This window comes from Carettochelys insculpta, chromosome 29, assembly GCF_033958435.1.
Source record: "Carettochelys insculpta isolate YL-2023 chromosome 29, ASM3395843v1, whole genome shotgun sequence".
Classification (NCBI taxonomy): domain Eukaryota; kingdom Metazoa; phylum Chordata; order Testudines; family Carettochelyidae; genus Carettochelys; species Carettochelys insculpta.
This window is the reverse complement of record NC_134165.1, coordinates 14043728-14063246: the sequence shown is the minus strand read 5'-3', so window position 1 is coordinate 14063246 and position 19519 is coordinate 14043728. Positions and strand designations below refer to the sequence as shown.

The 19519-nt window shown below is 67.9% G+C and overlaps 1 protein-coding gene across 1 annotated transcript; it reads left to right on the top strand.

Annotated features, from left to right (window-relative positions):
* Positions 1-3068: 3068 nt before the first annotated feature.
* On the top strand, positions 3069-19088 carry NXPH4 (neurexophilin 4). The gene is made up of 2 exons (XM_074980410.1): positions 3069-3155; positions 18184-19088. Exons 1-2 carry the CDS (start codon positions 3069-3071, stop codon positions 18913-18915), a joined length of 819 nt encoding a protein of 272 aa, XP_074836511.1. The 3' UTR covers positions 18916-19088.
* The last annotated feature ends 431 nt before the right edge of the window (positions 19089-19519 follow it).

Sequence of the window (19519 nt, the reverse complement as noted above, 5' to 3'; positions counted from 1 at the left end):
CCAAGAGCCAAGTCCCTGTGCCCCCCGCCAGCCCTGGCTGACATGCTCAGCAGGTGCCCACCCTCCATGACCCCAGCCTTTGCCTCGCTGCAGGGTCACAAGTGGCCGGGTCACAGCCCCCCCTCTTATGCAGGGCTGGGGGCAGAACCTGCAAAGCACACCCAGACTCCCACCACCGGACACTGCCCGAACAGTCAGGGAAACTGAGGCACACACCATATTCAGGCCACATACCGAGCCTCTCATACACAATACGGGGTGGCGGGGGGGGGACACTTTGGTGAAGGCCTCACCGGGCTCCCTCACACCCCTGCTGGGGTAAGGGCAACCCCGGCCATGCTGCTGTGGAGCTATGGGCATTGGCGTGGGGCTGGATTAGCCAGGCCTCTTTCAGCCCTACATTTCTCCTGCCCCCCCCAGCTAGCCCTGGGACGCCTCCCCCGACCCCCCCCTTTGTGCTGAGCCTCTGGGCTGGGTTCTGCTGAGCCTTGCTCCCCTCCGACGGGCACCCCAGTGCCCCCTTCCTGGCCCTGCTGGGGGGCTGGAGAGGAGCCCGGCTCCATAACGGCCACCAGATGGCGCCAACGCTCCCAGGAACTCTGCAGAGCTGAGCTGGGGGGGGGTTGTTGGATTTGACACCCCCGGGAGTGCACCCCCCCCCATTGGTGCAGCACACACGTGTGTAACGTGCCCAGATCCAGGCACAACGAGCTCCTCTCCCCAGACGGCCCTGCCTGGGGCCTGAGCCAGCCATGCAGCCCAGCCCTGGGGTCGGTGGCCTGCAGTGGGAGTAACGGAGCCCCGAGGTCCGTGGCTTCCTCGTGCACTTTTCACAAGTCTCGTGAGCAGCTGCTGGGAGGCCCCAAACCCTGCCGGGCCCCAGCAGCATGTGTTCACCCTGGTGGCACATGCAGGGCCCATGTCCACGCCAGGCAGCACCGGGCACTGCTATGCCCCAGGCCCACCCAGGGGCTCCACTGGCGGGGCAGGATCTGTGGGGCCTACAGGTCAGCCCAGACGCCCCAGGTCCCTGCTTCTGGCTCTGACCACAGTGAGCACTTGGGTGCCCCCAGCCCCTCTCCAGAGCTCTGCCCTCCAGAAGGGCACATGCTGAGCCTGGCACAGACCCCAGGCTTCCTGCTCACCCTGCGAGAATCCCGCCCCCCGCCCGCTTCCTCTCCAAGAGCTGGAATAGAACCCAGGAGTCCTGGCACCCAGCCCCACATTCTAACCACTAGACACCGCTGCCTTCTTGGAGCTGGGGAGAGAACCAAGAGTCCCAGCTCCCAGCCCCCTCCCGTGTGTGCTGGCCCAGCCCTGGCTTGTCTGCTTAGCAGGGTGACACCCCCCCCACCCCCCCACCCCAGTCCCTGCCCCTGCCAGAGCCCCCCCCATCCAGCCCATCGATACCCAGCTGGGACTCAGCTGTCGGCTTTGCAAAGCAACCGACTGGCACATGAAGGCCCCGGCATGGCCACCTCAAGCTGTTCTCAGCCCGGGCTTCGCTCCCTTACCAGGCAGGGGGCTCCCTTGTCTCCCTCGTCCGGGTTCCTTCGTTAGTGTCCCTCGTGTCTCGTTTCCGCACGCCGGCCGGTCCGCACTTGGGCCCCAGCGTCCCTGCACAAGGCAGAGTGAGCAGGCAGCAGCAGGGCCTAGTGGGTGCAGCCTGCCCAGACGCCTAGGTGGTGGGTCTGACCTTGAGTAAGTCGCAGCACCTGGCCGTGCCTCAGTTTCCTCTCCCGCTCTGGCCCGTTCAGGCTGTGAGGTCTTGGGGCTGGGGCTTGTTTTTTACTGGAGGCCGGGCTGGGGTGGGGGGCTGCCAGAGGAACCCTGGTCTTACCAGGGTTGGGCCCCCTTTGCCCTTTGGGAATGTTGCCAACCACAGGCCCCAGGGCCTCCTCCCTGTTCCCATCCCAGGGAGGAACCAGCCCCTCCCCTTAGAGGCCGGGGCACAGGCGTGACCCCCATGCCTAGCCAGGTGCATGATGGGAATGGGACACTGGGTGGGGGGGCCTGACACCAACTGGGCCCCCTGGGGCAGAGCCTGGTCTGGCTAAGGCCCCGCTCACCTGGGGGCAGCCGGTCCCTGGCAGAGGAGGGACCTCCCCCTGCCCCCCAAGGAGCTGGTGTGAGTAGGGTCCCCTGGAAGTGCAGGCCGGAGTGGGGGTGGGGGGGGGCGGCTTCCCCTTCCCTCCGCCTCACCTGCGGGGGGGGGTGTCTGCTTCCCGGCTCTGTTAACCCTTTCCTGGCCGCACCCTTGGGGGCTGATCCCCCCCTTACCAGGAAGGGCCAGTTCATTTACTGAAATAGCTGCCTCCCCTCATCGCCCTGCCGGGGCACAGGGGGGGTTATTGGTTAGAGCACCTGCATTAGTTCCCAGCGGGGGGGGGGTGTTTTCACCCCTTAGGCGGGGGGAGGGTTCCTCCCCAGTGCTGAGGGAGGAGTTGTGACATGGGGGGGCTGGAGGCAAGGAGCCCCCTGAGCCTGGAGCCAGGGCTGGGGCCGGGGGCCTGCGCCATCTCTGGGTCTCACCCCTCTTCTGGCTCCTGACCCCCTCTCCTCAGCCCCCCCCAGCTCTCAGGGAGACCCTAGCACTTGGAGGAGTCTCCCTCAAATTGGGGGGCACTGAGGTATTGGGGGGGGCTTTATGTCTCCTGGCCCCTCCCCCAACCCTGTGGCACGGAGGTGCGCACAGGGATCAGTTTCCCCTTGATCCTCCTGGGGGGCGGGGCTGATCTGGGGGGATCGCTCTCTCCTGCCCCCCCATGTGGGGCTGGGCTGCTCTGGGGGGGTCGCTCTCTCCTGGCCCCTCCCAGCCGCCTCTCCGAGCGCCGGGGAGCCCGCCGGGGGGGGTGCGGGGAGGCGGGCTGGGATTGGCGGGCTGGGGAATTAAGGGGCCGCCCCCCCGCCCCCCGGCGGAGAAGCGGCGTTGGCCCCGCGCAGCCTGCGCCGCGAGTCCGGAGCCAGCAACTTTCTGCTGCCTGCGCCGCGGCCCCGCTCCGGCCCCGGCCCCCCGGCTCGGCCCCCCGCCCGGCCCCCCGGCTCGGCCCCCCGCCCCGCCCCGCCCCATGCCGCGGGGGCTCTGCCCCGCCGAGATGAAGCTGCTGCGCTGCCTCCTGCCCGCGATTTTCAGCCCCTGGCTGCTGCTGCTGAAGGTACCGGGGGCTCGCGGGGGGCTCCGGGGAGGCTCGGGGGGGGTCGAGGGTCCGGGACCCGCCGCGGGCGGCGCCGGCAGCCGAGAAGTTGGTGCCTCGGCCCCCGCCCGCTACATCGAGCCGGGGGGGTGGGTTTGCCCCGGGGGGGCTGCGGGGGGCTGGAGTTGTCGTTCGGTGACCCCCGTTTGCACTTCGCCCGAGCCCCAGGCTGAGCTGGGCACAAGGCGGGTCCGGAGGCGGGGGGCAATGGAGCAGAGTTCGCGGGGGGGCCGGGAGATGAGTGGAGTTGGGAGCCAGGGGGCGAGACGGTGGGGCAGAGTTAAGGGGGTGCGGGCTGGATGGTGACAGGGGCTGGGGCAGTGGGGCAGAGTTAAGGGGGTGTGGGCTGGGAGATGGGGGGGCCGGCAGAGTACAGAACTCGAGGGAAGCTGAATGCTCCTGCGGGAGCTGGGTCTCTGTGCTGGGGGCAGCTCCTGGGGCGGGGGGGGCTGCATCTCCATGGGGGGCGGTTCCTGGGTGTCTGTGCTGGGGGGGGGCTCCTGCGTCTCTGTGCTGAGGGGTTCCTGGGGGGGCTGTGTCTCCATGGGGGAGTGAGTCCTGGGGGGCTGTGTCTCCATGGGGGAATGAGTCCTGGGGGGCTGCCTCTCTGTGCCAGGGTGCTTCTGGGGGGCTGCATCTCTGTGCTGAGGGGGCAGCTCTCGGGGGAGCTGCGTCTCCATGGGGGAGCGCATCCTGGGGGGCTGCGTCTCTGTGCTGGGGGGCAGCTCTTGGGGGAGCTGCGTCTCCATGGGGGAGCGCGTCCTGGGGGGCTGCGTCTCTGTGCCGGGGGCTCCTGGGGGGCTCCGTCTCAATGGGGGAGGGTGACTGGCTTTGGCAATGAGACTCAGTTGCTTTGCAGGTGTTTGCACAGAATCCCACGGTGGGTGGGGGGGCCTGTAAAGCTGCCAACAGAACCGTCTGGCAGCCGCCGGAGGGGCCAGGACTTGCCAGACTGGCCCAGGCGTGCGAACCCTTTAAATAGCGCTGGTGCCACTCCTGGCTGTCGGCTCCCGCCCGCTGCTGGGCCCGGCCTGGCATCTCGTGGCCAGCAAAGCCCACACGGACGCCCCTGCGCCAGGCTGGGCAGGGCAGGGTGGCTGGGGCCCGCTGCTGGGGCTCGTCAGGCTCCCTGCCTCCTGCAGCTGGGCTGGGAATTCGCTCCACTGCGAAGCCCTGCACAAGATGAGCGTGCGGCTTGTGCGCTGCACACGCATGTGTCGGGGCACACGCCGCAGCCTGCAGCTCACGGGGGCTGTGGAGGGGTCACCCGAGCTGTGGCCCCCAGGGGCTGGGAGCTGCCCGCAGACGGGGCCGTGGTGGATACCTGGTGCCTGGAGTGGGGTGTTCTGCAGTGTAGACAGGACCCTGTGGGCTCAAATTTCCATTGCTTCCACATCCAGCCCTTGGCTCTCATGTGCCCCCGTGAGCCGGCCCTGCTCCCCACACGCCTCCGGCCATGTGTGCCCCCCCAGCCACAGCCTGGGCATGGGCCTGGGCGGAGGGGCTGGCGTGCGTGGAAACATTTGCGACGTGTGTACTGCAGCACCTGCAGCGCAAGCCAGCAAGCCCGACCCCCCTCCTGGCGCTGCAGAGCCCCCGAGGGCCCTTCCCACAGCACCCCGGGGCCCGATTCTGCTGGCGGCGTGGATCTGGAGCGCCTCATGAACGACACCCCCTCTCCCTGCATTGGGAGGAGGAGCCGGTCGGGCCCGATTCCCGCAGGCGTTCCAGGCCCTGGGGTTACACCGATGGCCCCTCCGTCCCGGTGCCAGCGAATGGCTCCCAGCCAGCCAGCCCAGGCACATCCCTGTGGGTGGAGAACCCCTTCCAGCCAAGGGCCCCTGCGCTGCCCTTTCCCGGCTGCCCCAGCCCCGTCACTCAACCAGGTCGGGTCAGGCCGAGCCGGGCAGAACTCCCCTCTCCCTCCCGGCTGGAGCCAAGTCCCCCCAGGCGGCGCACTCCCAGGGCTTGCTCAGTGGGGTGCCCCTTGGCTTGTATTTGTTCTGTGTGGGGCAGCGGGGGGAGGGCGGTGGCAGTGGGGGGTTGGCAGGAAGGGGGGCGTCACTAGGAGACATTTCACGGCAACCTCATGTTACTTCTCCTGCCTCCTGTCTGCGCCCGAGGTGCAGGCGCGTGGCTGGCTCCGGGGTAGGGAGTTGGGCACAGGGAGTGTACCACCCAGCTGCCGAGCCAGGCAACCCCAGGCTGGGTTGTATTTAATCCCCTCCAGGGCAAAGGCTCGGGGAGGCACCCGTTAGGGCAGGGGCCAGGCCAGGTGTCCCAGGCTCCCAGCTGTGGGTGAACCAGGTCCCTTGGGTTGGGGGAGATGAACCCCCCTGCCCCACTTCCCAGCGCCCTGAGGGGCAGCTCTGCAAACAGCTGCTGTTTCCCTGCCGGGGCCCAGCTGTGGGGCAGGCGCTGTGGGGCTCAGGGTGATTCACAGCCACCCGTGGCACTGGTGTAGGCTGTAGCTAGTTAGCGTGGCTGGAGGAGCTCTTGGGAAATGGCCCCGGGGCCCCGAGCAGGAGACTGACCCCTCGGCAGTGCGGCCTCCTTCCCCCCCACCCAGCCCCTGGTTGTCTGTCCCCGGCCGACTGGGGCCAGGTGCAGGGCGTGGCCCTTCCTCACCGCCCTGGGGGCAGCACCCACACCCCAGCCCGCCCCCTCGCTGCCTAACACTGAGGGGAAACTGAGGCACCCCCAGCGTTCAGAGCAAACCTCATGGTGGCCTGGGGCACTAACGAATCGACTGGGGCTGAAGCTTTCGTGGGCCGGAGCCACTGCCCCGGGGAAGGAGTGGGCTGTGCTGGGGGCGGGGGGTTCCGGTGCTGGGGGCTGCGCGTGGCCCAGTCTGGCAGAGCCAGGGCTGCAGACGGAGCCCAGCTCGGCTGCTGTCCAGTTCGGTTTGTCCATTTGCGGGCGCCTGGCGGGCCGCGGCCATTGGTTTGGCCCACGTCTGGGCAGAGGGGCAGTGCCAGCACCCAGCGATGCAGCCGACGCTGCGGCTGATGCGGGAGGAACCAAGGTGATCTCACTTGAGTAGATGTGCGGCCGGAGCTGGCAAGAGGCTCTCTGTACGCAGGGCGCCTGGACGGCTGCCAGGAGTGAGTCAGATGCTGCCCAGGTGGTTAGCCGAGCACCCGCCGCCAGCAGCTTGGTGCACGTCACGCACCTCAGTACATGTAACAAAACTTATTCCACCACGGAAGGGAAAGCCAGAGGGAACCTGCGTGTGGAGGGCTGCTGCAGGCTCACTGCCCAGGCCTGGGTGTGGGGCTGAGTACGCGTCTCTGCTGGGGGGCTGCCAGTGGGTGGCTCCAGGGGCTGTTCTCTAGGGCAGGCTGCAGAGCCCTGAGGGGGTGTCAGAGCTGCCAGAGGCGTTCGGTGACGTTCGCAGGAGGCTCCTGGCTGCCCCTTGGCTCGGCCCATCCCTTTTGGCCTCTGGCCGGGGAGGTGTCGGAGCTGTAGGGAGCCAGAGGCCGGGCAAGGCTGGAGGGATGGGGGTGCAGGCAGGCAGTGCTCAGGACTCGTCTGCGCCTGACTTCCCTCTTGGGGATCTGCCCCGGACTGGGGCTGGGTGGGCAGCAGGGGACCAGGCCACACTTGTGCCAGTGCCCAAGGGGTCAGCCGGCTCCAGGGCCTGCTTCTCACCCCTGCCCCACCCCGACCGCCTCCTGCGCCCTCAGGGCTCCCTGGTGACGCACTGTTCGGGGCCGGGAGGGAAGGACACCGTCTCCTGGCTCTGGCTCTGGGGCATGACTGGAGGGGAGTGAGGTCTGGTGGTCAGAGCGGGGGAGGCGGGTGCCAGGACTCCTGGGTGCTCTGACCAGCTCTGGGAGGGGAGCGGGGTTTAAGGTTAGAACGAGGGGGAGGTTGTGGGTCACAGCGAGGGGCTCCCGCCCGGCCTGGCTGATTCTCCCAGAGAACCCGCCCTGCCCCACATCCCTCCCAGCAGGAAGCTGGGAGCCTGGGGAGCCATGGCCGGGGAGCTGGGGGAGCTTGCGGGGGCTGGGTAAGTGGGAGGAGGGCCACCCCCAGGGCTTCCTTTCCCTGCTGCTGCCCCATAGCTAAGCCCTGCACCCCCAGATCTGCTCCCTGGCCCCTTCCTGGCTGCTAGGACACCCCTGAGCCCCCATAACCCTGCCCAAGCCACCAGGGCCCAGAGACACCCCCCCGGGGACACCCACCCCTCCCCCACGCGGGGCTGTGGCCCATCCATCTCGTGCCGGGCAGGTAATCCGCGGCCGGCGACACTTGCACATGAAACAAATTATTCCCCAGATGCGGCGCCGTGATTGTCTCTGCCAGCGTCGATTCCTCACTCCGGGCGTTTAATCCCAGCCGCTGTCCTGGTCCTCCCCCGGGAGAGCGGGGGGGTGGCGGGGGGCAGACGTGCCTCCCACCTGCTGCCAGCGAACCTCACAGCCTGCAGGGCCGGCAACGGGGCTCCTTTGTTGTTGGCTTTGTTCTAATGCCAGGCAGGGGCTGGGGGTCGGGAGCGAGGGGCACTGGCAGGGCTGGGGGTCGGGAGCGAGGGGCACTGGCAGGGCTGGGGGTCGGGAGCGAGGGGCACTGGCAGGGGCTGGGGGTCGGGAGTGAGGGGCACCGGCTGGCTGGGGGTCGGGAGCGAGGGGCACTGGCAGGGGCTGGGGGTCGGGAGTGAGGGGCACCGGCTGGGCTGGGGGTCGGGAGTGAGGGGCAGGGGCTGGGGGTTGGGAGTGAGGGGCACTGGCTGGGCTGGGGGTCGGGAGTGAGGGGCAGGGGCAGGGCTATGGGGCAGCAGTGAGGGGCAGGGGCAGGGCTGTGGGGCAGCAGTGAGGGGCGGGGCAGGGGCAGAGCTATGGGGCAGCAGTGAGGGGCGGGGGCAGGGTGCTCAGGGACCGTAACAGACAGATTTCCCTGGAAGCCGTTTCCAAAGGGTCGAGCTGGGTTTGCATGGCGGGGGGGGGGCTGGTTACATGTCCCCCTCCCGGGGTGAAGGGCAGGAAATCAGCCCCCCCCACCCATTTCTCCTGCTGCCATCTGACCCCAGGGGCCGCGCCGCGTCCCTTTTAATGCCAATCAGGCCGTGTGGTGCGCAGGGGGACGGGAACTTTGAAATGCAATTTATGATCCTGCCTGATAAGATCTTATAAAATTTCCCGGCCACACTCAAAATTACATTTCCATGGCTCAGGCGCGGCGCTCCGCCAGCGAGCGATCCGCACCCCGCACGGCGACATTTATTGCAATAATAAAGTGAGATGCTGGGTCTGGGGGAGGGGGGCCTGGCAGGGGCGGGGGTCCGGGGAGGCCGGGGGTGGGGAAGGGGGCTGGTGGGGAGGGGGCTGCGGGGGGGACAGGCCGGGTCATTCCACAGTTTCTGGCTGCAGAGAAAATGCTGTTTGCAAAGGACAAACCAGCCTGGCCTGGCCCTCCCTTGAGCTCCCCGGTGGGGGGGTGGGGGCCCCAGGGCTCCCCTCCCCCCAGGTGAACTCTCTCCCTCCCCTTGTGAGTCAAGCCCAGGGAAATCGTTTCCCCTTGGTCTGGAGATGGGGGAACTGAGGCTGGCTCGGGAGTTCCTCAGCCGAGGTCACCGGGGAGAAACGGGGTCCTGATCTCTGCCCTGTTCGCTGAGCGCTAGGCTTCACTCCCCTCCCGCGGCAGGAATGAGAACCCAGGTGTCCTGGCTCCCCAGCCCCACCCAGCAAGGCAGCCGAGCTCCCAGGGGCTGGCAGCGCAGGGAGGGGCCGACTAGGCCTGGACTCGCCCGCTTGTGGCCAGGCTAGGAGGAGCCGGTCCCACCGCCTTGCGTGCCGGCCGGAGCCCGCACAGTAGCGGGGCCATAGCAGGGCCCCCCCTGCTCCCCGAGCAGGAGATTCTCGCCAGCAGGGGGCAGCGCTGTGATGCCTTGGGGCGGGGGGGCACTGCCCTCCTCCTGCCATTCGAACCTGTGACATCACCTCTGTTCCCGTGGGGCTGGCTGTGATGTCATAGCGAGAGGCAGTGAGCTCATAGTGGGAGGAGGCGGAGCTCGCAGAGCATCGCCGGGAGGCACCAAGCGGCCATTTGTGTAGGACCCCCCTCCAACACAGGAGGTTTCTCTGGGTGCAGCTGAAAGGGCCAAATCGCGACAAAATGCTTCAACCAAGCCAACCGCCAGCCTGCACCTGGGGCCCCCGCTGGGCGGCACCAAACCCGTCCCACCGAGCACGGCTGCCTCCCGGCCAGCCAGAGTCACACCCACAACTCCGGTGCCACCCCCAGCCCCTTCGGACGCAGCCGGGCGGTCATGTCAGCCAAGCTCGCCACGTCTGCATGGGTTCTCCCGGTCCCAGAGGCCCAGCCCCGGCCCCGGGTCAATGCGAACCTTGCATGGCGCCCAAAGCAGGCGCTGGGCCCGGCCGCTGGAGTCGAGCAGCAAATGGTTTGGTCATGACAATAAAGAGAACTGGGTGGGGGGTGAGAACGTGATGCCGTCAAACTGCCCACCCGTCACACAGTGCGTGGTGCCGGCTGCAGCAGATGGACCAGCTGCGAGCTTAAGTCTCTGGAGTCCGTCCTCTGCCAGGCCAGGTCCTTGACCCCCCCCCAGGCTCGGGTCATGGCAGAGCTGTGATGAACTGGATTGCAAACTGGAGACCAAACGGAGGAGCCTCAGGGCCCCCCTGGAGGGAAATCCTTTGTTCTCCGCATGCGCCGCATGGCTGAGATGGAGCCGGTCACGGGGGCACCTGGTCGTGTCCTTTTCGGACAATCTGCCATGGCCGGTCTCCTGGGCTACACGTCCTCAGCCAAATTCCTCCTGTGGATGGGAATCAATTCCCACGTAGCCAGGCTGGCTCCGGCCCCACACCCCCTGGTGTGATCTCCTGGAGCCGACAAGTCCAGCTCCCGACACTTACAGCTCCACACACGCCATTAACACGTCTGCAGCGCAGGCAGCCGGGCGAAACGCCAGCGTTTACCAGCCTCCTCCCCTGGCCCAGGCCCAGGCCCAGCACAGCGGGTGCAAAGACCTTCTCCCGTTCGGTTCGAAACCCAGGGACATCACCCCCGAAAAGTGTTTGCTGCCTTTTGAAGCTGGGGCCATCCTGGGGCCAGGCTCTGGTCTGTTTGCCCCCAGCTTCCAATGTGCAGTGTGGGTCTGATGACCAGCCTTGGACATCTGTGTAAGGAGCTGTCAGTTCTCAGCCTTGAGGGTGGGGTGCTGGGCTGGGAGTCAGGATGCCTGGGTTCTTTTCCCTTCTCTGCCCTGGATCTTGGTCAGGCCCCTGTGCCTCAGTTTCCCCCCTGACTCTGTCTATTCAGCCTGTGAGCACCACAGGGCAGGGATGGTCTTGCTGCTGGGCAGGGCCTGCTGCCGTGGGCCCCTCTCAAGTCGGGGGGTCTCGGGGTGCACTGGATGTACACATATAACAGGCTTTGCCCTGCCTGGCAAGGCTCAGAGCCCCTGGGCTGTGTGCTTGGACCTGAGCCACGAGATATCCCATCCACTCACCAGGCCTCCCAGCAGGGCCCAGGCCATTTGCTGGATCCCTTTGGCCTTGTCAGGTTCCCCCCGAGCTGGCCTGGCCGCCCTCCCTCCTCCAGCGTTCTCTGAGTCACCAAGGCCCCGTCTCAACACCCCCCATGGCTATTGCCATTGGCCCTGTTCCGGGGGGCCACCAAGCCCCACCCCAACCAGCCACACGGAGGCGGCCGGCTAATGTCCGGCCCAGGAAGCCCAGAAACCCCAGGCCACAAAATACCCATCAGCTGGGCGCCCACCACGGTGGCGCCAGCTGGGCGGGGGACAAGAAGGGGTCAGGGGCTGGAGGTACCTAGGTGGGACTGGGGGGGGTAACACGGCCCCCAGCCCCTATCCAGGGCCCAGCCCCAGAGACAATCTGGCCGACGGGGGGGGTAGGGGATGAAAGTGCATCAAGGTTGGGCGTGCAGGGAGATGGTGGAGGGGGCTCGGGGCCTGGCCCCCTGGGCAGCGCCTGCCTGGCTCCAGGGTGGGGTGTGGGGCAGGGCCTGTCCCCTCTGGGGCGCCCAGCAGCACCCAGCCCCTCTTTGTCCGGCCTGGGCCCTGGGTGGGGCTGGCTGCCACTCGGATGCAGGAGTAGCTCCCCGGCTGACAGCAGTGGTAGGGCTTTACCCTCCAGCCACCCCCGGCAGCCACCACCCCCGAGCGCTGGCGCGTCCCACGCAGGCCCACGGCCACCAGCACCATCTCTGCCTCTTCCTGCCATCCCCCCCACCCTGGGCTGCGCCCCTCCCCCCACTCCACCCCCTCCCACCTGCTCTGCCCCCCCCCCACCCCCGCCGACCTTCAGCCATCTGGCTGGCTCTGCTGGGTTCCTTCACCAGGCCTGGCAGCACAACTACCCGTTAATTAACACTGGGCTCCTTCCCTCACCTTCCTCAGCCACCCCCCCGGCTGTCACTCCTCAGGCTTGTGGGGGGGAGGTTAATTAACTGTCCCCCAAATCCCCTCCCCCAGCCAGGGCTCTGTTTCTGCCAACAGCTCCGTCATCCTGCCTGCGCCGAGGGGCCACATGGCCCAATGGAGAGGCCCCCCCGATATGCCCCCGCAGCCCTGCCGGTGCCCCTCACTCCCGACCCACAGCCCCCCTCAACCAGCCCTGCCGGTGCCCCTCGCTCCCGACCCACAGCCCCCCGCAACCAGCCCTGCCGGTGCCCCTCAATCCCTCCCCCGCAGCCCCCCCAACCAGCCCTGCCGGTGCCCCTCACTCCCTCCCCCGCAGCCCCCCCCAACCAGCCCTGCCGGTGCCCCTCAATCCCTCCCCCGCAGCCCCCCCAACCAGCCCTGCCGGTGCCCCTCAATCCCTCCCTGCAGCCCCCCCAACCAGCCCTGCCGGTGCCCCTCACTCCCGACCCACAGCCCCCCGCAACCAGCCCTGCCGGTGCCCCTCACTCCCTCCCCCGCAGCCCCCCCAACCAGCCCTGCCGGTGCCCCTCACTCCCTCCCCTGCAGCCCCCCACAACCAGCCCTGCCGGTGCCCCTCACTCCCTCCCCTGCAGCCCCCCACAACCAGCCCTGCCGGTGCCCCTCACTCCAGACCCACAGCTCCCCACAACCAGCCCTGCCGGTGCCCCTCACTCCAGACCCACAGCCCCCGCCGGCGTGGCCCTGTCCTGCCCCTGCTCTCCTGCCGACCCCTTTGCTGCACCTGTCACTCTCAGCCTGTCACTCCCCCCCCGTCCCCCCATCTCATCCCTGCGCTTGTCAGGCCTGACAGATGCACCTGGCTCAGCGCCTTCTCCAGGGCTGCTCAGAGCGACGCTGCAGCCGGCTTCGCTCGCACGGCCAAGATAAATGGGAGCTGTCACCGGCCCCTTGTTTGCTGCTAACCTCTGGAACTGCACTGGCCCGGGCTGCGGGAGGGCAGGGGGGCATCGCTCGTGAGTGCCAATTAATCTCACCATGCTAACGAAGGCAGAGACAGGCTGGGCGGTGCCAGGTGGTGGGCAACCCCCTCCCCCCGCACCGCTGCTGTGAAGAATTCCTGCCCCACATGGGCCCCAGGCCTGGCGGGGGGGGGTCCCCCAGGGCGCTTGAATGCAGCTTTGCCTGATGCAGCATCTAGGGCAGGGTTCAGCCCCCCCACACACCCAGCCCTCAGCTCCAGGGCCTCAGCCCCTGACCCAGCCTCCAGCCAGGGGCACTGACCCACCGGGCTGTCGCCTGTTGGTGTTTGCAGAGTTGGGGCCTCCTGTGCCGCCCCAGTCGATGGCGCTGGCCAGCCGCCAAGGTCCCCCCCATGGGAGCAGGCGAGTGGGGGATGGGGAGGGGGCCAAGGTGGAGCTGCAGGGAGAGAGGCCAGCATGGGGGAGGGGCTCTGGGAGCCTGGCGGGGGCTGCTGGCTGGAAAGGGGGCAGACGCCCCACTGCCTGCAACGACTGCCCCTCCCAGCAGCTCCCAGCAGCCCAGCCCTGGGCCCCCACCTCTGCCAGTGCCCCTCACTCCCGACCCATAGCCCCTGCCAGCCTAGCCCTGCTGGTGCCCCTCACTCCCCACCTGCAGCCCCCGCCAGCCCGGCTTCAGGACTGGGCTGAAGTGACATAACTGCCCCATCATCTGGGGTGGGGGAGGTGGGAAGGTTTTGCTGCCCCCACCTGCCCCTGTCCCTGGTCTCCCCAGCGCTGTGGCAGAGCACTGGGGGGTGGGGGGTGGTTTACAGGCAATGTCTTGGCCAGGCTCATTTCCTGGTAATTTCCTGCCCTGCTCAGGAGCCCCCGGGCAGGATTCGGGGGGTGGGCCATAAATATGTATGAGCGGCAGGATTAATAACGCAGGCAGCGCGGGCTGGGCAGCAGATGGGAGATAACGGGGGGAGCACAGCTGACTGCTCCCCACTCGCAGCTCTCCTGCCTACTGGGACCCAAGTCATCCCCCACCCCCAGATAGCTAAGTGTGCAGAGGGATATGGGGGAGAGTCAGCCCAGGTGGGGGAAGGAGGCTCGGGGGGAGTTGACCCAGGTGGGGGCAGGAGGCTGGGGCAGGAGTCAGTACGGGTGGGGGGCAGAAGGCTGGGGGGAGTCGACCCAGGTGGGGGGCAGGAGGCTGGGGAGAGTCAGCCCAGGTGGGGGCAGAAGGCTGGGGGGAGTCGGCCCAGGTGGGGGGCAGGAGGCTGGGGGGAGTCGGCCCAGGTGGGGGCAGGAGGCTGGGGGGAGTCGGCCCAGGTGGGGGCAGGAGGCTGGGGCAGGAGTCAGTACGGGTGGGGGGCAGGAGGCTGGGGGGAGAATTGACCGAGGTGGGGGCAGGAGGCTGTGGGGGGAGTCGGCCCAGGTGCGGGGCAGGAGGCTGGGGGGAGAATCGGCCCAGGAGGGGGGCAGGAGGCTGGGGGGAGTCGACCCAGGTGGGGGGCAGGAGGCTGGGGAGAGTCAGCCCAGGTGGGGGCAGAAGGCTGGGGGGAGTCGGCCCAGGTGGGGGGCAAGAGGCTGCGGGGGGGCTGGATCGGCCCCAGCCCCCCCTGTGAGAGGCAGGGCTCTGTGTCCCACTCCCAATCCGTGGCGTGTTCCTGGCTGGCACCGGCTCCCTGTGGTGCGGATGAGGAGGTGCCTCCAGGCTGGGGGCGGGGGCCGCTCGTGGTGATGGGGCACTTGCCCTGTCCCTGCCAGGGGGACCCCTCATGCCCTGTCAGAGCTCTGGGCACTGCTGGCTGTGCCCCCCTTGGACTCCCAGCCGGGCTTTCTCCACCCCATCCTGCCATTGGCTCTTCCCGGTATTGTGCACCTCCCCCACACCTGCGCTGCTCCCCCCTTTGCCCTGGGGCTCCTGCCACTGGTCGGGCTGAGCTCCTTGGCCAGCTTTTGCTCAGGGAGTGGCCCGGGGGGCGTCCGACCAGGAGCCTCAGGCGACAAACCCCAGCAGCGCAGGGAGCATCTCCCTGAGCTGCAGCCACTGCTGGGGGGGAGCACCAGGAGCTGATCCCTGCCCGGGCCCTGGCAAGGGGCAGGGGACACAGCTGCAAGCGCTCTGCCCAAGCCCCGAGTCACTGCCCAATGCGCAGGCCCCTCTGTGTTGCTCCGACCTCCCCCCAGGCTCGCTGACAGCCCAGACCTCCCTGTAAAGGTTTCCCCGGCTGCTGCACAGCTGGCATAGGGGCCCTGCATCGCCCTGCTCCCAGCCCCCGCAGACCCTGGGGAGCTGCAGGTGGGTTAGAGCAGCCCTGAGGCTGCTCTAGCTGGGGCTGAGGGCTGAGCAGGGCCTAGATCATAGAAGCTGGAAAAGTGGTTTAAAACCCCCCCTCCCGGGCCTGCTCCAGGCCTGGGGCAGCCAGAACCGGCCTGAACGCTCCCAGCTGCTGCGGTCCCAATGCAGCTCGGTGCCTGGCGCTGGACCGAAACCCGACAAATTCAACCCACCAATGTCGCCTGCTCCAGCCCTGCCAGGGCAATCAGCTCAGGGGATGTGTTCATTCCCCTGGGACCCCCCCGGCCCCACACGCCTCTCTCCCTGCTCCTGGCCCCCCTCCCCCCAGCGTTGTTTGCCTGGAAAACCAGGTCGTCCAAAGCTGAGCATGAAACCTGCCAGCGCGGCGGCTGGGCAGTGACAGTGATTGACGAGGCTGGGCTGGGTCGTGCTGAAAAGCCACCGGAGCGCGGCTGAGCACCGACCGGGGCCGGGGGGGCAGCGCGTGGTTAATAGTGAGAGCTCCGGAGCAGCCAGCCTTGGCCGTGGGGTGGGGGGAGCCCGACAGTTGGGCTGCTGCATCCTGGGCGCAAGCGAAGCTGATGGCTGAACAGGCTCCGCTTACCCCGCTGGAGATGGGGCTGATCCGGCAGTGCCCAGTTCTTTGGAGCAGGACGCAGGTCTGGGGCACGTGCCCCTCCTGGCATGCACTGACAGCCCCCCGGCCCCAACCCCCCCACTCCCCGGGGCCACTCGCTTCTTGGCAGCGACCTGGCCTGGGGCTTGCTGAGCACGGCTTGTGTGTGATCCCGTACAGCTGCCGGGCGGTGGGTTTTCACCCCTGGGAAGGAACCCAGGAGTCCTGACCCTCAGCTGCCCCCTCCTGTGCAGCAGCCCCTGCTTGGGCCAGGGAGGCCAAGCATGGCCTCTGAGTAGAAGCAGGAGGGGCAGTTAGCAGGACACTGGGGTTCCAGTCCTGCTGGCCGCGTGCCTCGATTTCCCTGTAAGGATGTGGAGGCAAAGCACGCCCCAAGCCCCCCAGGAGCCTGTGGGTGGGGGGCGAATGAAGGCAAGATGCCTGGACACCCTCAGACAACAGCTGCCGCCCCGAGAAGGAGGGCTCAGAACTGGCAGGCTCTCCAGCGGCAGGTTGTTCCGAGGGCCCCAGGGCTGGGTTTGGTTGCACACCCCAGGGTAAGACGCAGGGAGGCTGCAGCCCAGACTCTGCCTGCTCAGAAGAAGCCAGGGATGTGGCACCTCACTGGGGCCTTGCCCGCTCCGGCCTGGCGCCTCCCGAAGTGCCTGCCCAGGCACTGAGCCCGGCGGGGACGGGCACCTTGCCAGCAGGGCAGAGGCTCCACAGAATACAATTCAGCTTCCCTCCCCCGGCCTGGGGCTGCAGCCAGCCAGCACGGGCACCGAGGCCCTGTCAGCTGCTGCGCCAAGTCAGAAATGGCCTGAAACCCGGCCCGAGGGCATCCAGCCGCCAGCCCCGGCTCCGCTCCGGCGAAAACAGCTGGACCAGGCTGGGTCCTGCTGTGCCACAGACACGGGGCCGGCGTCCTCGGGGCAGGAGGAAGCAGGTAGCGGTGCCACGACTTGGAGTTGGCGCTGGGGCAGTGCCTGGGGCCTTGTGCCCAGGATGGGCTTGGCCTGCACGGCCCCCACCAGCCCTTGGCCCCGGCAGGGAAACTGCCTGTTGCTTTCAGTCAACACCTCTGCTGAACGAGGCCCTGTTTAATGAGGCTCCCTGCCTGCGCCTGTACCTGTGAATTACACCTGCGGCCACCCGGCTCCAGCATGTCCCCCACCCGCTGCTCAGCAGGGCGTGTGCGGGCACAGCTGGGGGAGGCTGAAAACACACTGTCAGGAGGGCGAAAGGGGGGTGCTCAAACGCGAACGCACGTTTGTGAGTGCACAGGCCTGTTTTGCAGGTGCAAGGGTGCGCGTGTTCACGTGTGCGTGTTCACACGAGTGTGAGTGTGCCTGCGCAGGCAGGAGCATGCCAGCAGTTGCGGGCGTGTGCTCGGGAGCATTGTGCTGCCTGGTTTAGGTGCTGCTAGGAGCCCTGTAAGAGCAGCACCTCTGCTCAGCCCGTGCTCCCGTCCCAGGGTTGGGCACTGCTGACACGGCCAGGCCGGTTCTGTCCGTATCGGGGCTGGTTCCGAGGGGCCCTCGTGAGCCAATGGGCGGAAGGAAGACTTGCTGGTGAGGGCTGTTTGTCTGACTCGGTGGCGGGGGGGCTGCAATGACTCCCTGGCAGTCGCACAAGCAGGCCCAGGCGTGCAAGCAGACGTGATCAGCGGCTGGTTGCTTCAAAGCGGGGCTGGGGGCCCTTTGCCGGAGCTCTGCGCCATGGTTTGCCCCCTTCCCCCGTGCTCTGTAACATCCCAGCTGAACCCCGGGCAGGGAACTCTCTGGGCTGGTTTCTTCCATGCTGGGAGCCATGGGCTGGTTTTTCAGGCGCTGGGCTGCTCCCCGCACCCTCGAGAAGGGGCTCTGCACACCCAGCCTCAGCTCGGAAGTCGGCTCACGCCTGCGGGAGGCAGGGGCTGGGGTGCCCCCCCCCACGGGGAGATGTCCCAAGTGTGTCTCCTGGGGCAAAAGGGGGTTTTTGGTTGATGGGGCGGTGCCTTGGCCCAGGGTCGGGGGCTGTGACCTTGGGGAGTGGAGCCTGCACGGGTCGGGTGTTAGATCCCCACCCGGTTGGGTCACTTTGAGGAAGAGGGGGCTGGAGCCTCCCGATTACATTCCCAGGCTGGTTGCCAAAGCAGCACCCAGAACCGTCCCCCCCAGCCCAGCCTGTTGCCCTCCCCCAGCAGCTCACATAGGGGGGCCTGGAAATGCTGCAAGACAGGGCTGTGCCGGGGCATAGGGGTGGGGGCAGGGCCTTGCCAGTGTCGGGGCAGGGCCGTGCCGAGGAATAGGGGTGGGAGCAGGGCTGTGCTGGGGCACAGGGGTCGGGGTAGGGCCGTGCCGAGGTGCTGGGGTGGTGGGCAGGACTGTGCCGGGGAGCAGGGATCAGTGGCAGGGCTCTGCTGGGGCGCAGGGGTAGAGGCAGGTCTGTGCTGGGGCACAAGGGCGAGGGCAGGGCAGGGCCCTGCTGGGGTGGGGGGCAGGGCTGTGCTGGGGTGCAGGGGTGGAGGCAGGGCCGTGCTTGGGCGCAAGGGCGGGGGCAGGGCAGGACCGTGCAGGGGTGGGGGCAGGGCCGTGCTTGGGCGCAAGGGCGGGGGCAGGGCAGGACCGTGCTGGGGTGGGGGGCAGGGCTGAGCTGGGGTGCAAGGGCGGGGGCAGGGCAGGGCCATGCCGGGGTGGGGGGCAGGGGGCTGTCTGTGCTGTCTCACTGCCCCTGCTCTCCCCCCACAGCTGGTCTGCGCGGAGGGCCACCTGCCCAGGACCCTGGGCTATGTGGAGCTGGGCCCCTCGGGCACGCTGAAGCCCCTCCCGCCGAGCGCCCTGAAGCCACCAGCCCGGCTGTTCCCCGGGGAGCCCGCCAAGGCCCTGCCGGGCGCCCTGAGCCCCTGGGCGTGGCCCAGGAACCAGACGGGCATGGAGGTGCGGGTGCCGCGCAAGCCCTCGCTCAAGGCTGGCCGGGCTCGGAAGATCTTCGGCTGGGGCGACTTCTACTTCAACATCAAGACCCTCAAGTTCAGCCTGCTGGTGACGGGCAAGATCGTGGATCACGTCAACGGCACCTTCAGCGTCTACTTCCGCCACAACTCCTCCAGCCTGGGCAACGTCTCGGTCAGCATCGTGCCCCCAGGGAAGGTGGTGGAATTTGACCTGCTGGGGCCCCCGCCGGCCTCCCGGCCCCCCGAGCCCCAGCAGGACACCCTGCCCGAAGCCAAGGAGCCCAAGGCCTTCAACTGCCACGTGGAGTACGAGAAGACCGACCGGGCGCGGAAGAACAAGCCCTGCCTGTACGACCCGGCCAAGGTGTGTTTCACGGAACACACCCAGAGCCAGGCCGCCTGGCTGTGCTCCAAGCCCTTCAAGGTCATCTGCATCTTCGTCTCCTTCTGCAGCTTCGACTACAAGCTGGTGCAGAAGGTCTGTCCCGACTACAACTTCCAGCACGAGCGCCCCTACTTCGGCTGAGCGCCGGGGGGCTCTCGGGGGGGGGCGGGGGGGCAACCGTGGCTGGCCCCTGTGGGGATGTGGACCCCAGACACTTTGCTCCAGCAGCCATGGGCCTGCGGGACTGACACAGCCGGGGCCCCTTGAAGCTGGGGGACATGGCACTGCACAGCCGGAGCCGGTTGTGTCGCCCTTCCTGGGAAATGGGTGGGGGCGGGAGCCGCACGGAGCCATCGAGCAGCAGGTGCCCTGGGTGGGGTGTGTGGCAGGGTTCCCTGTCTGTGAGCACGTGGGCAGCTGCCCAGGGAGAGTCCAGTGCTGCCCCGTGGTAGCAGAGCGCCCGTGGCCGACAGCGGGGGTGTCTGTGGGTGGTGCACATCACACACACCTTGGTGCACAAACAACATTTATCCCGTACAAGGATGGGAAAACGAGGGGGAGCCCTGGTGCGGGGGGGAGGGGGCGTGTGTGTAAGGGTTGGCTGGGGTGTATGGTGTGATTGCACGTGTAAATGTATCCAGGGAAGTGGCAGGTGTTGGAAGGGGTGTGATGAGCACGTGTGTGTGTGGGGGTGTTGGCCAGGTGTGATCATCTTATGCGTGTGTGTGTATGTGTGTGTGTGTGT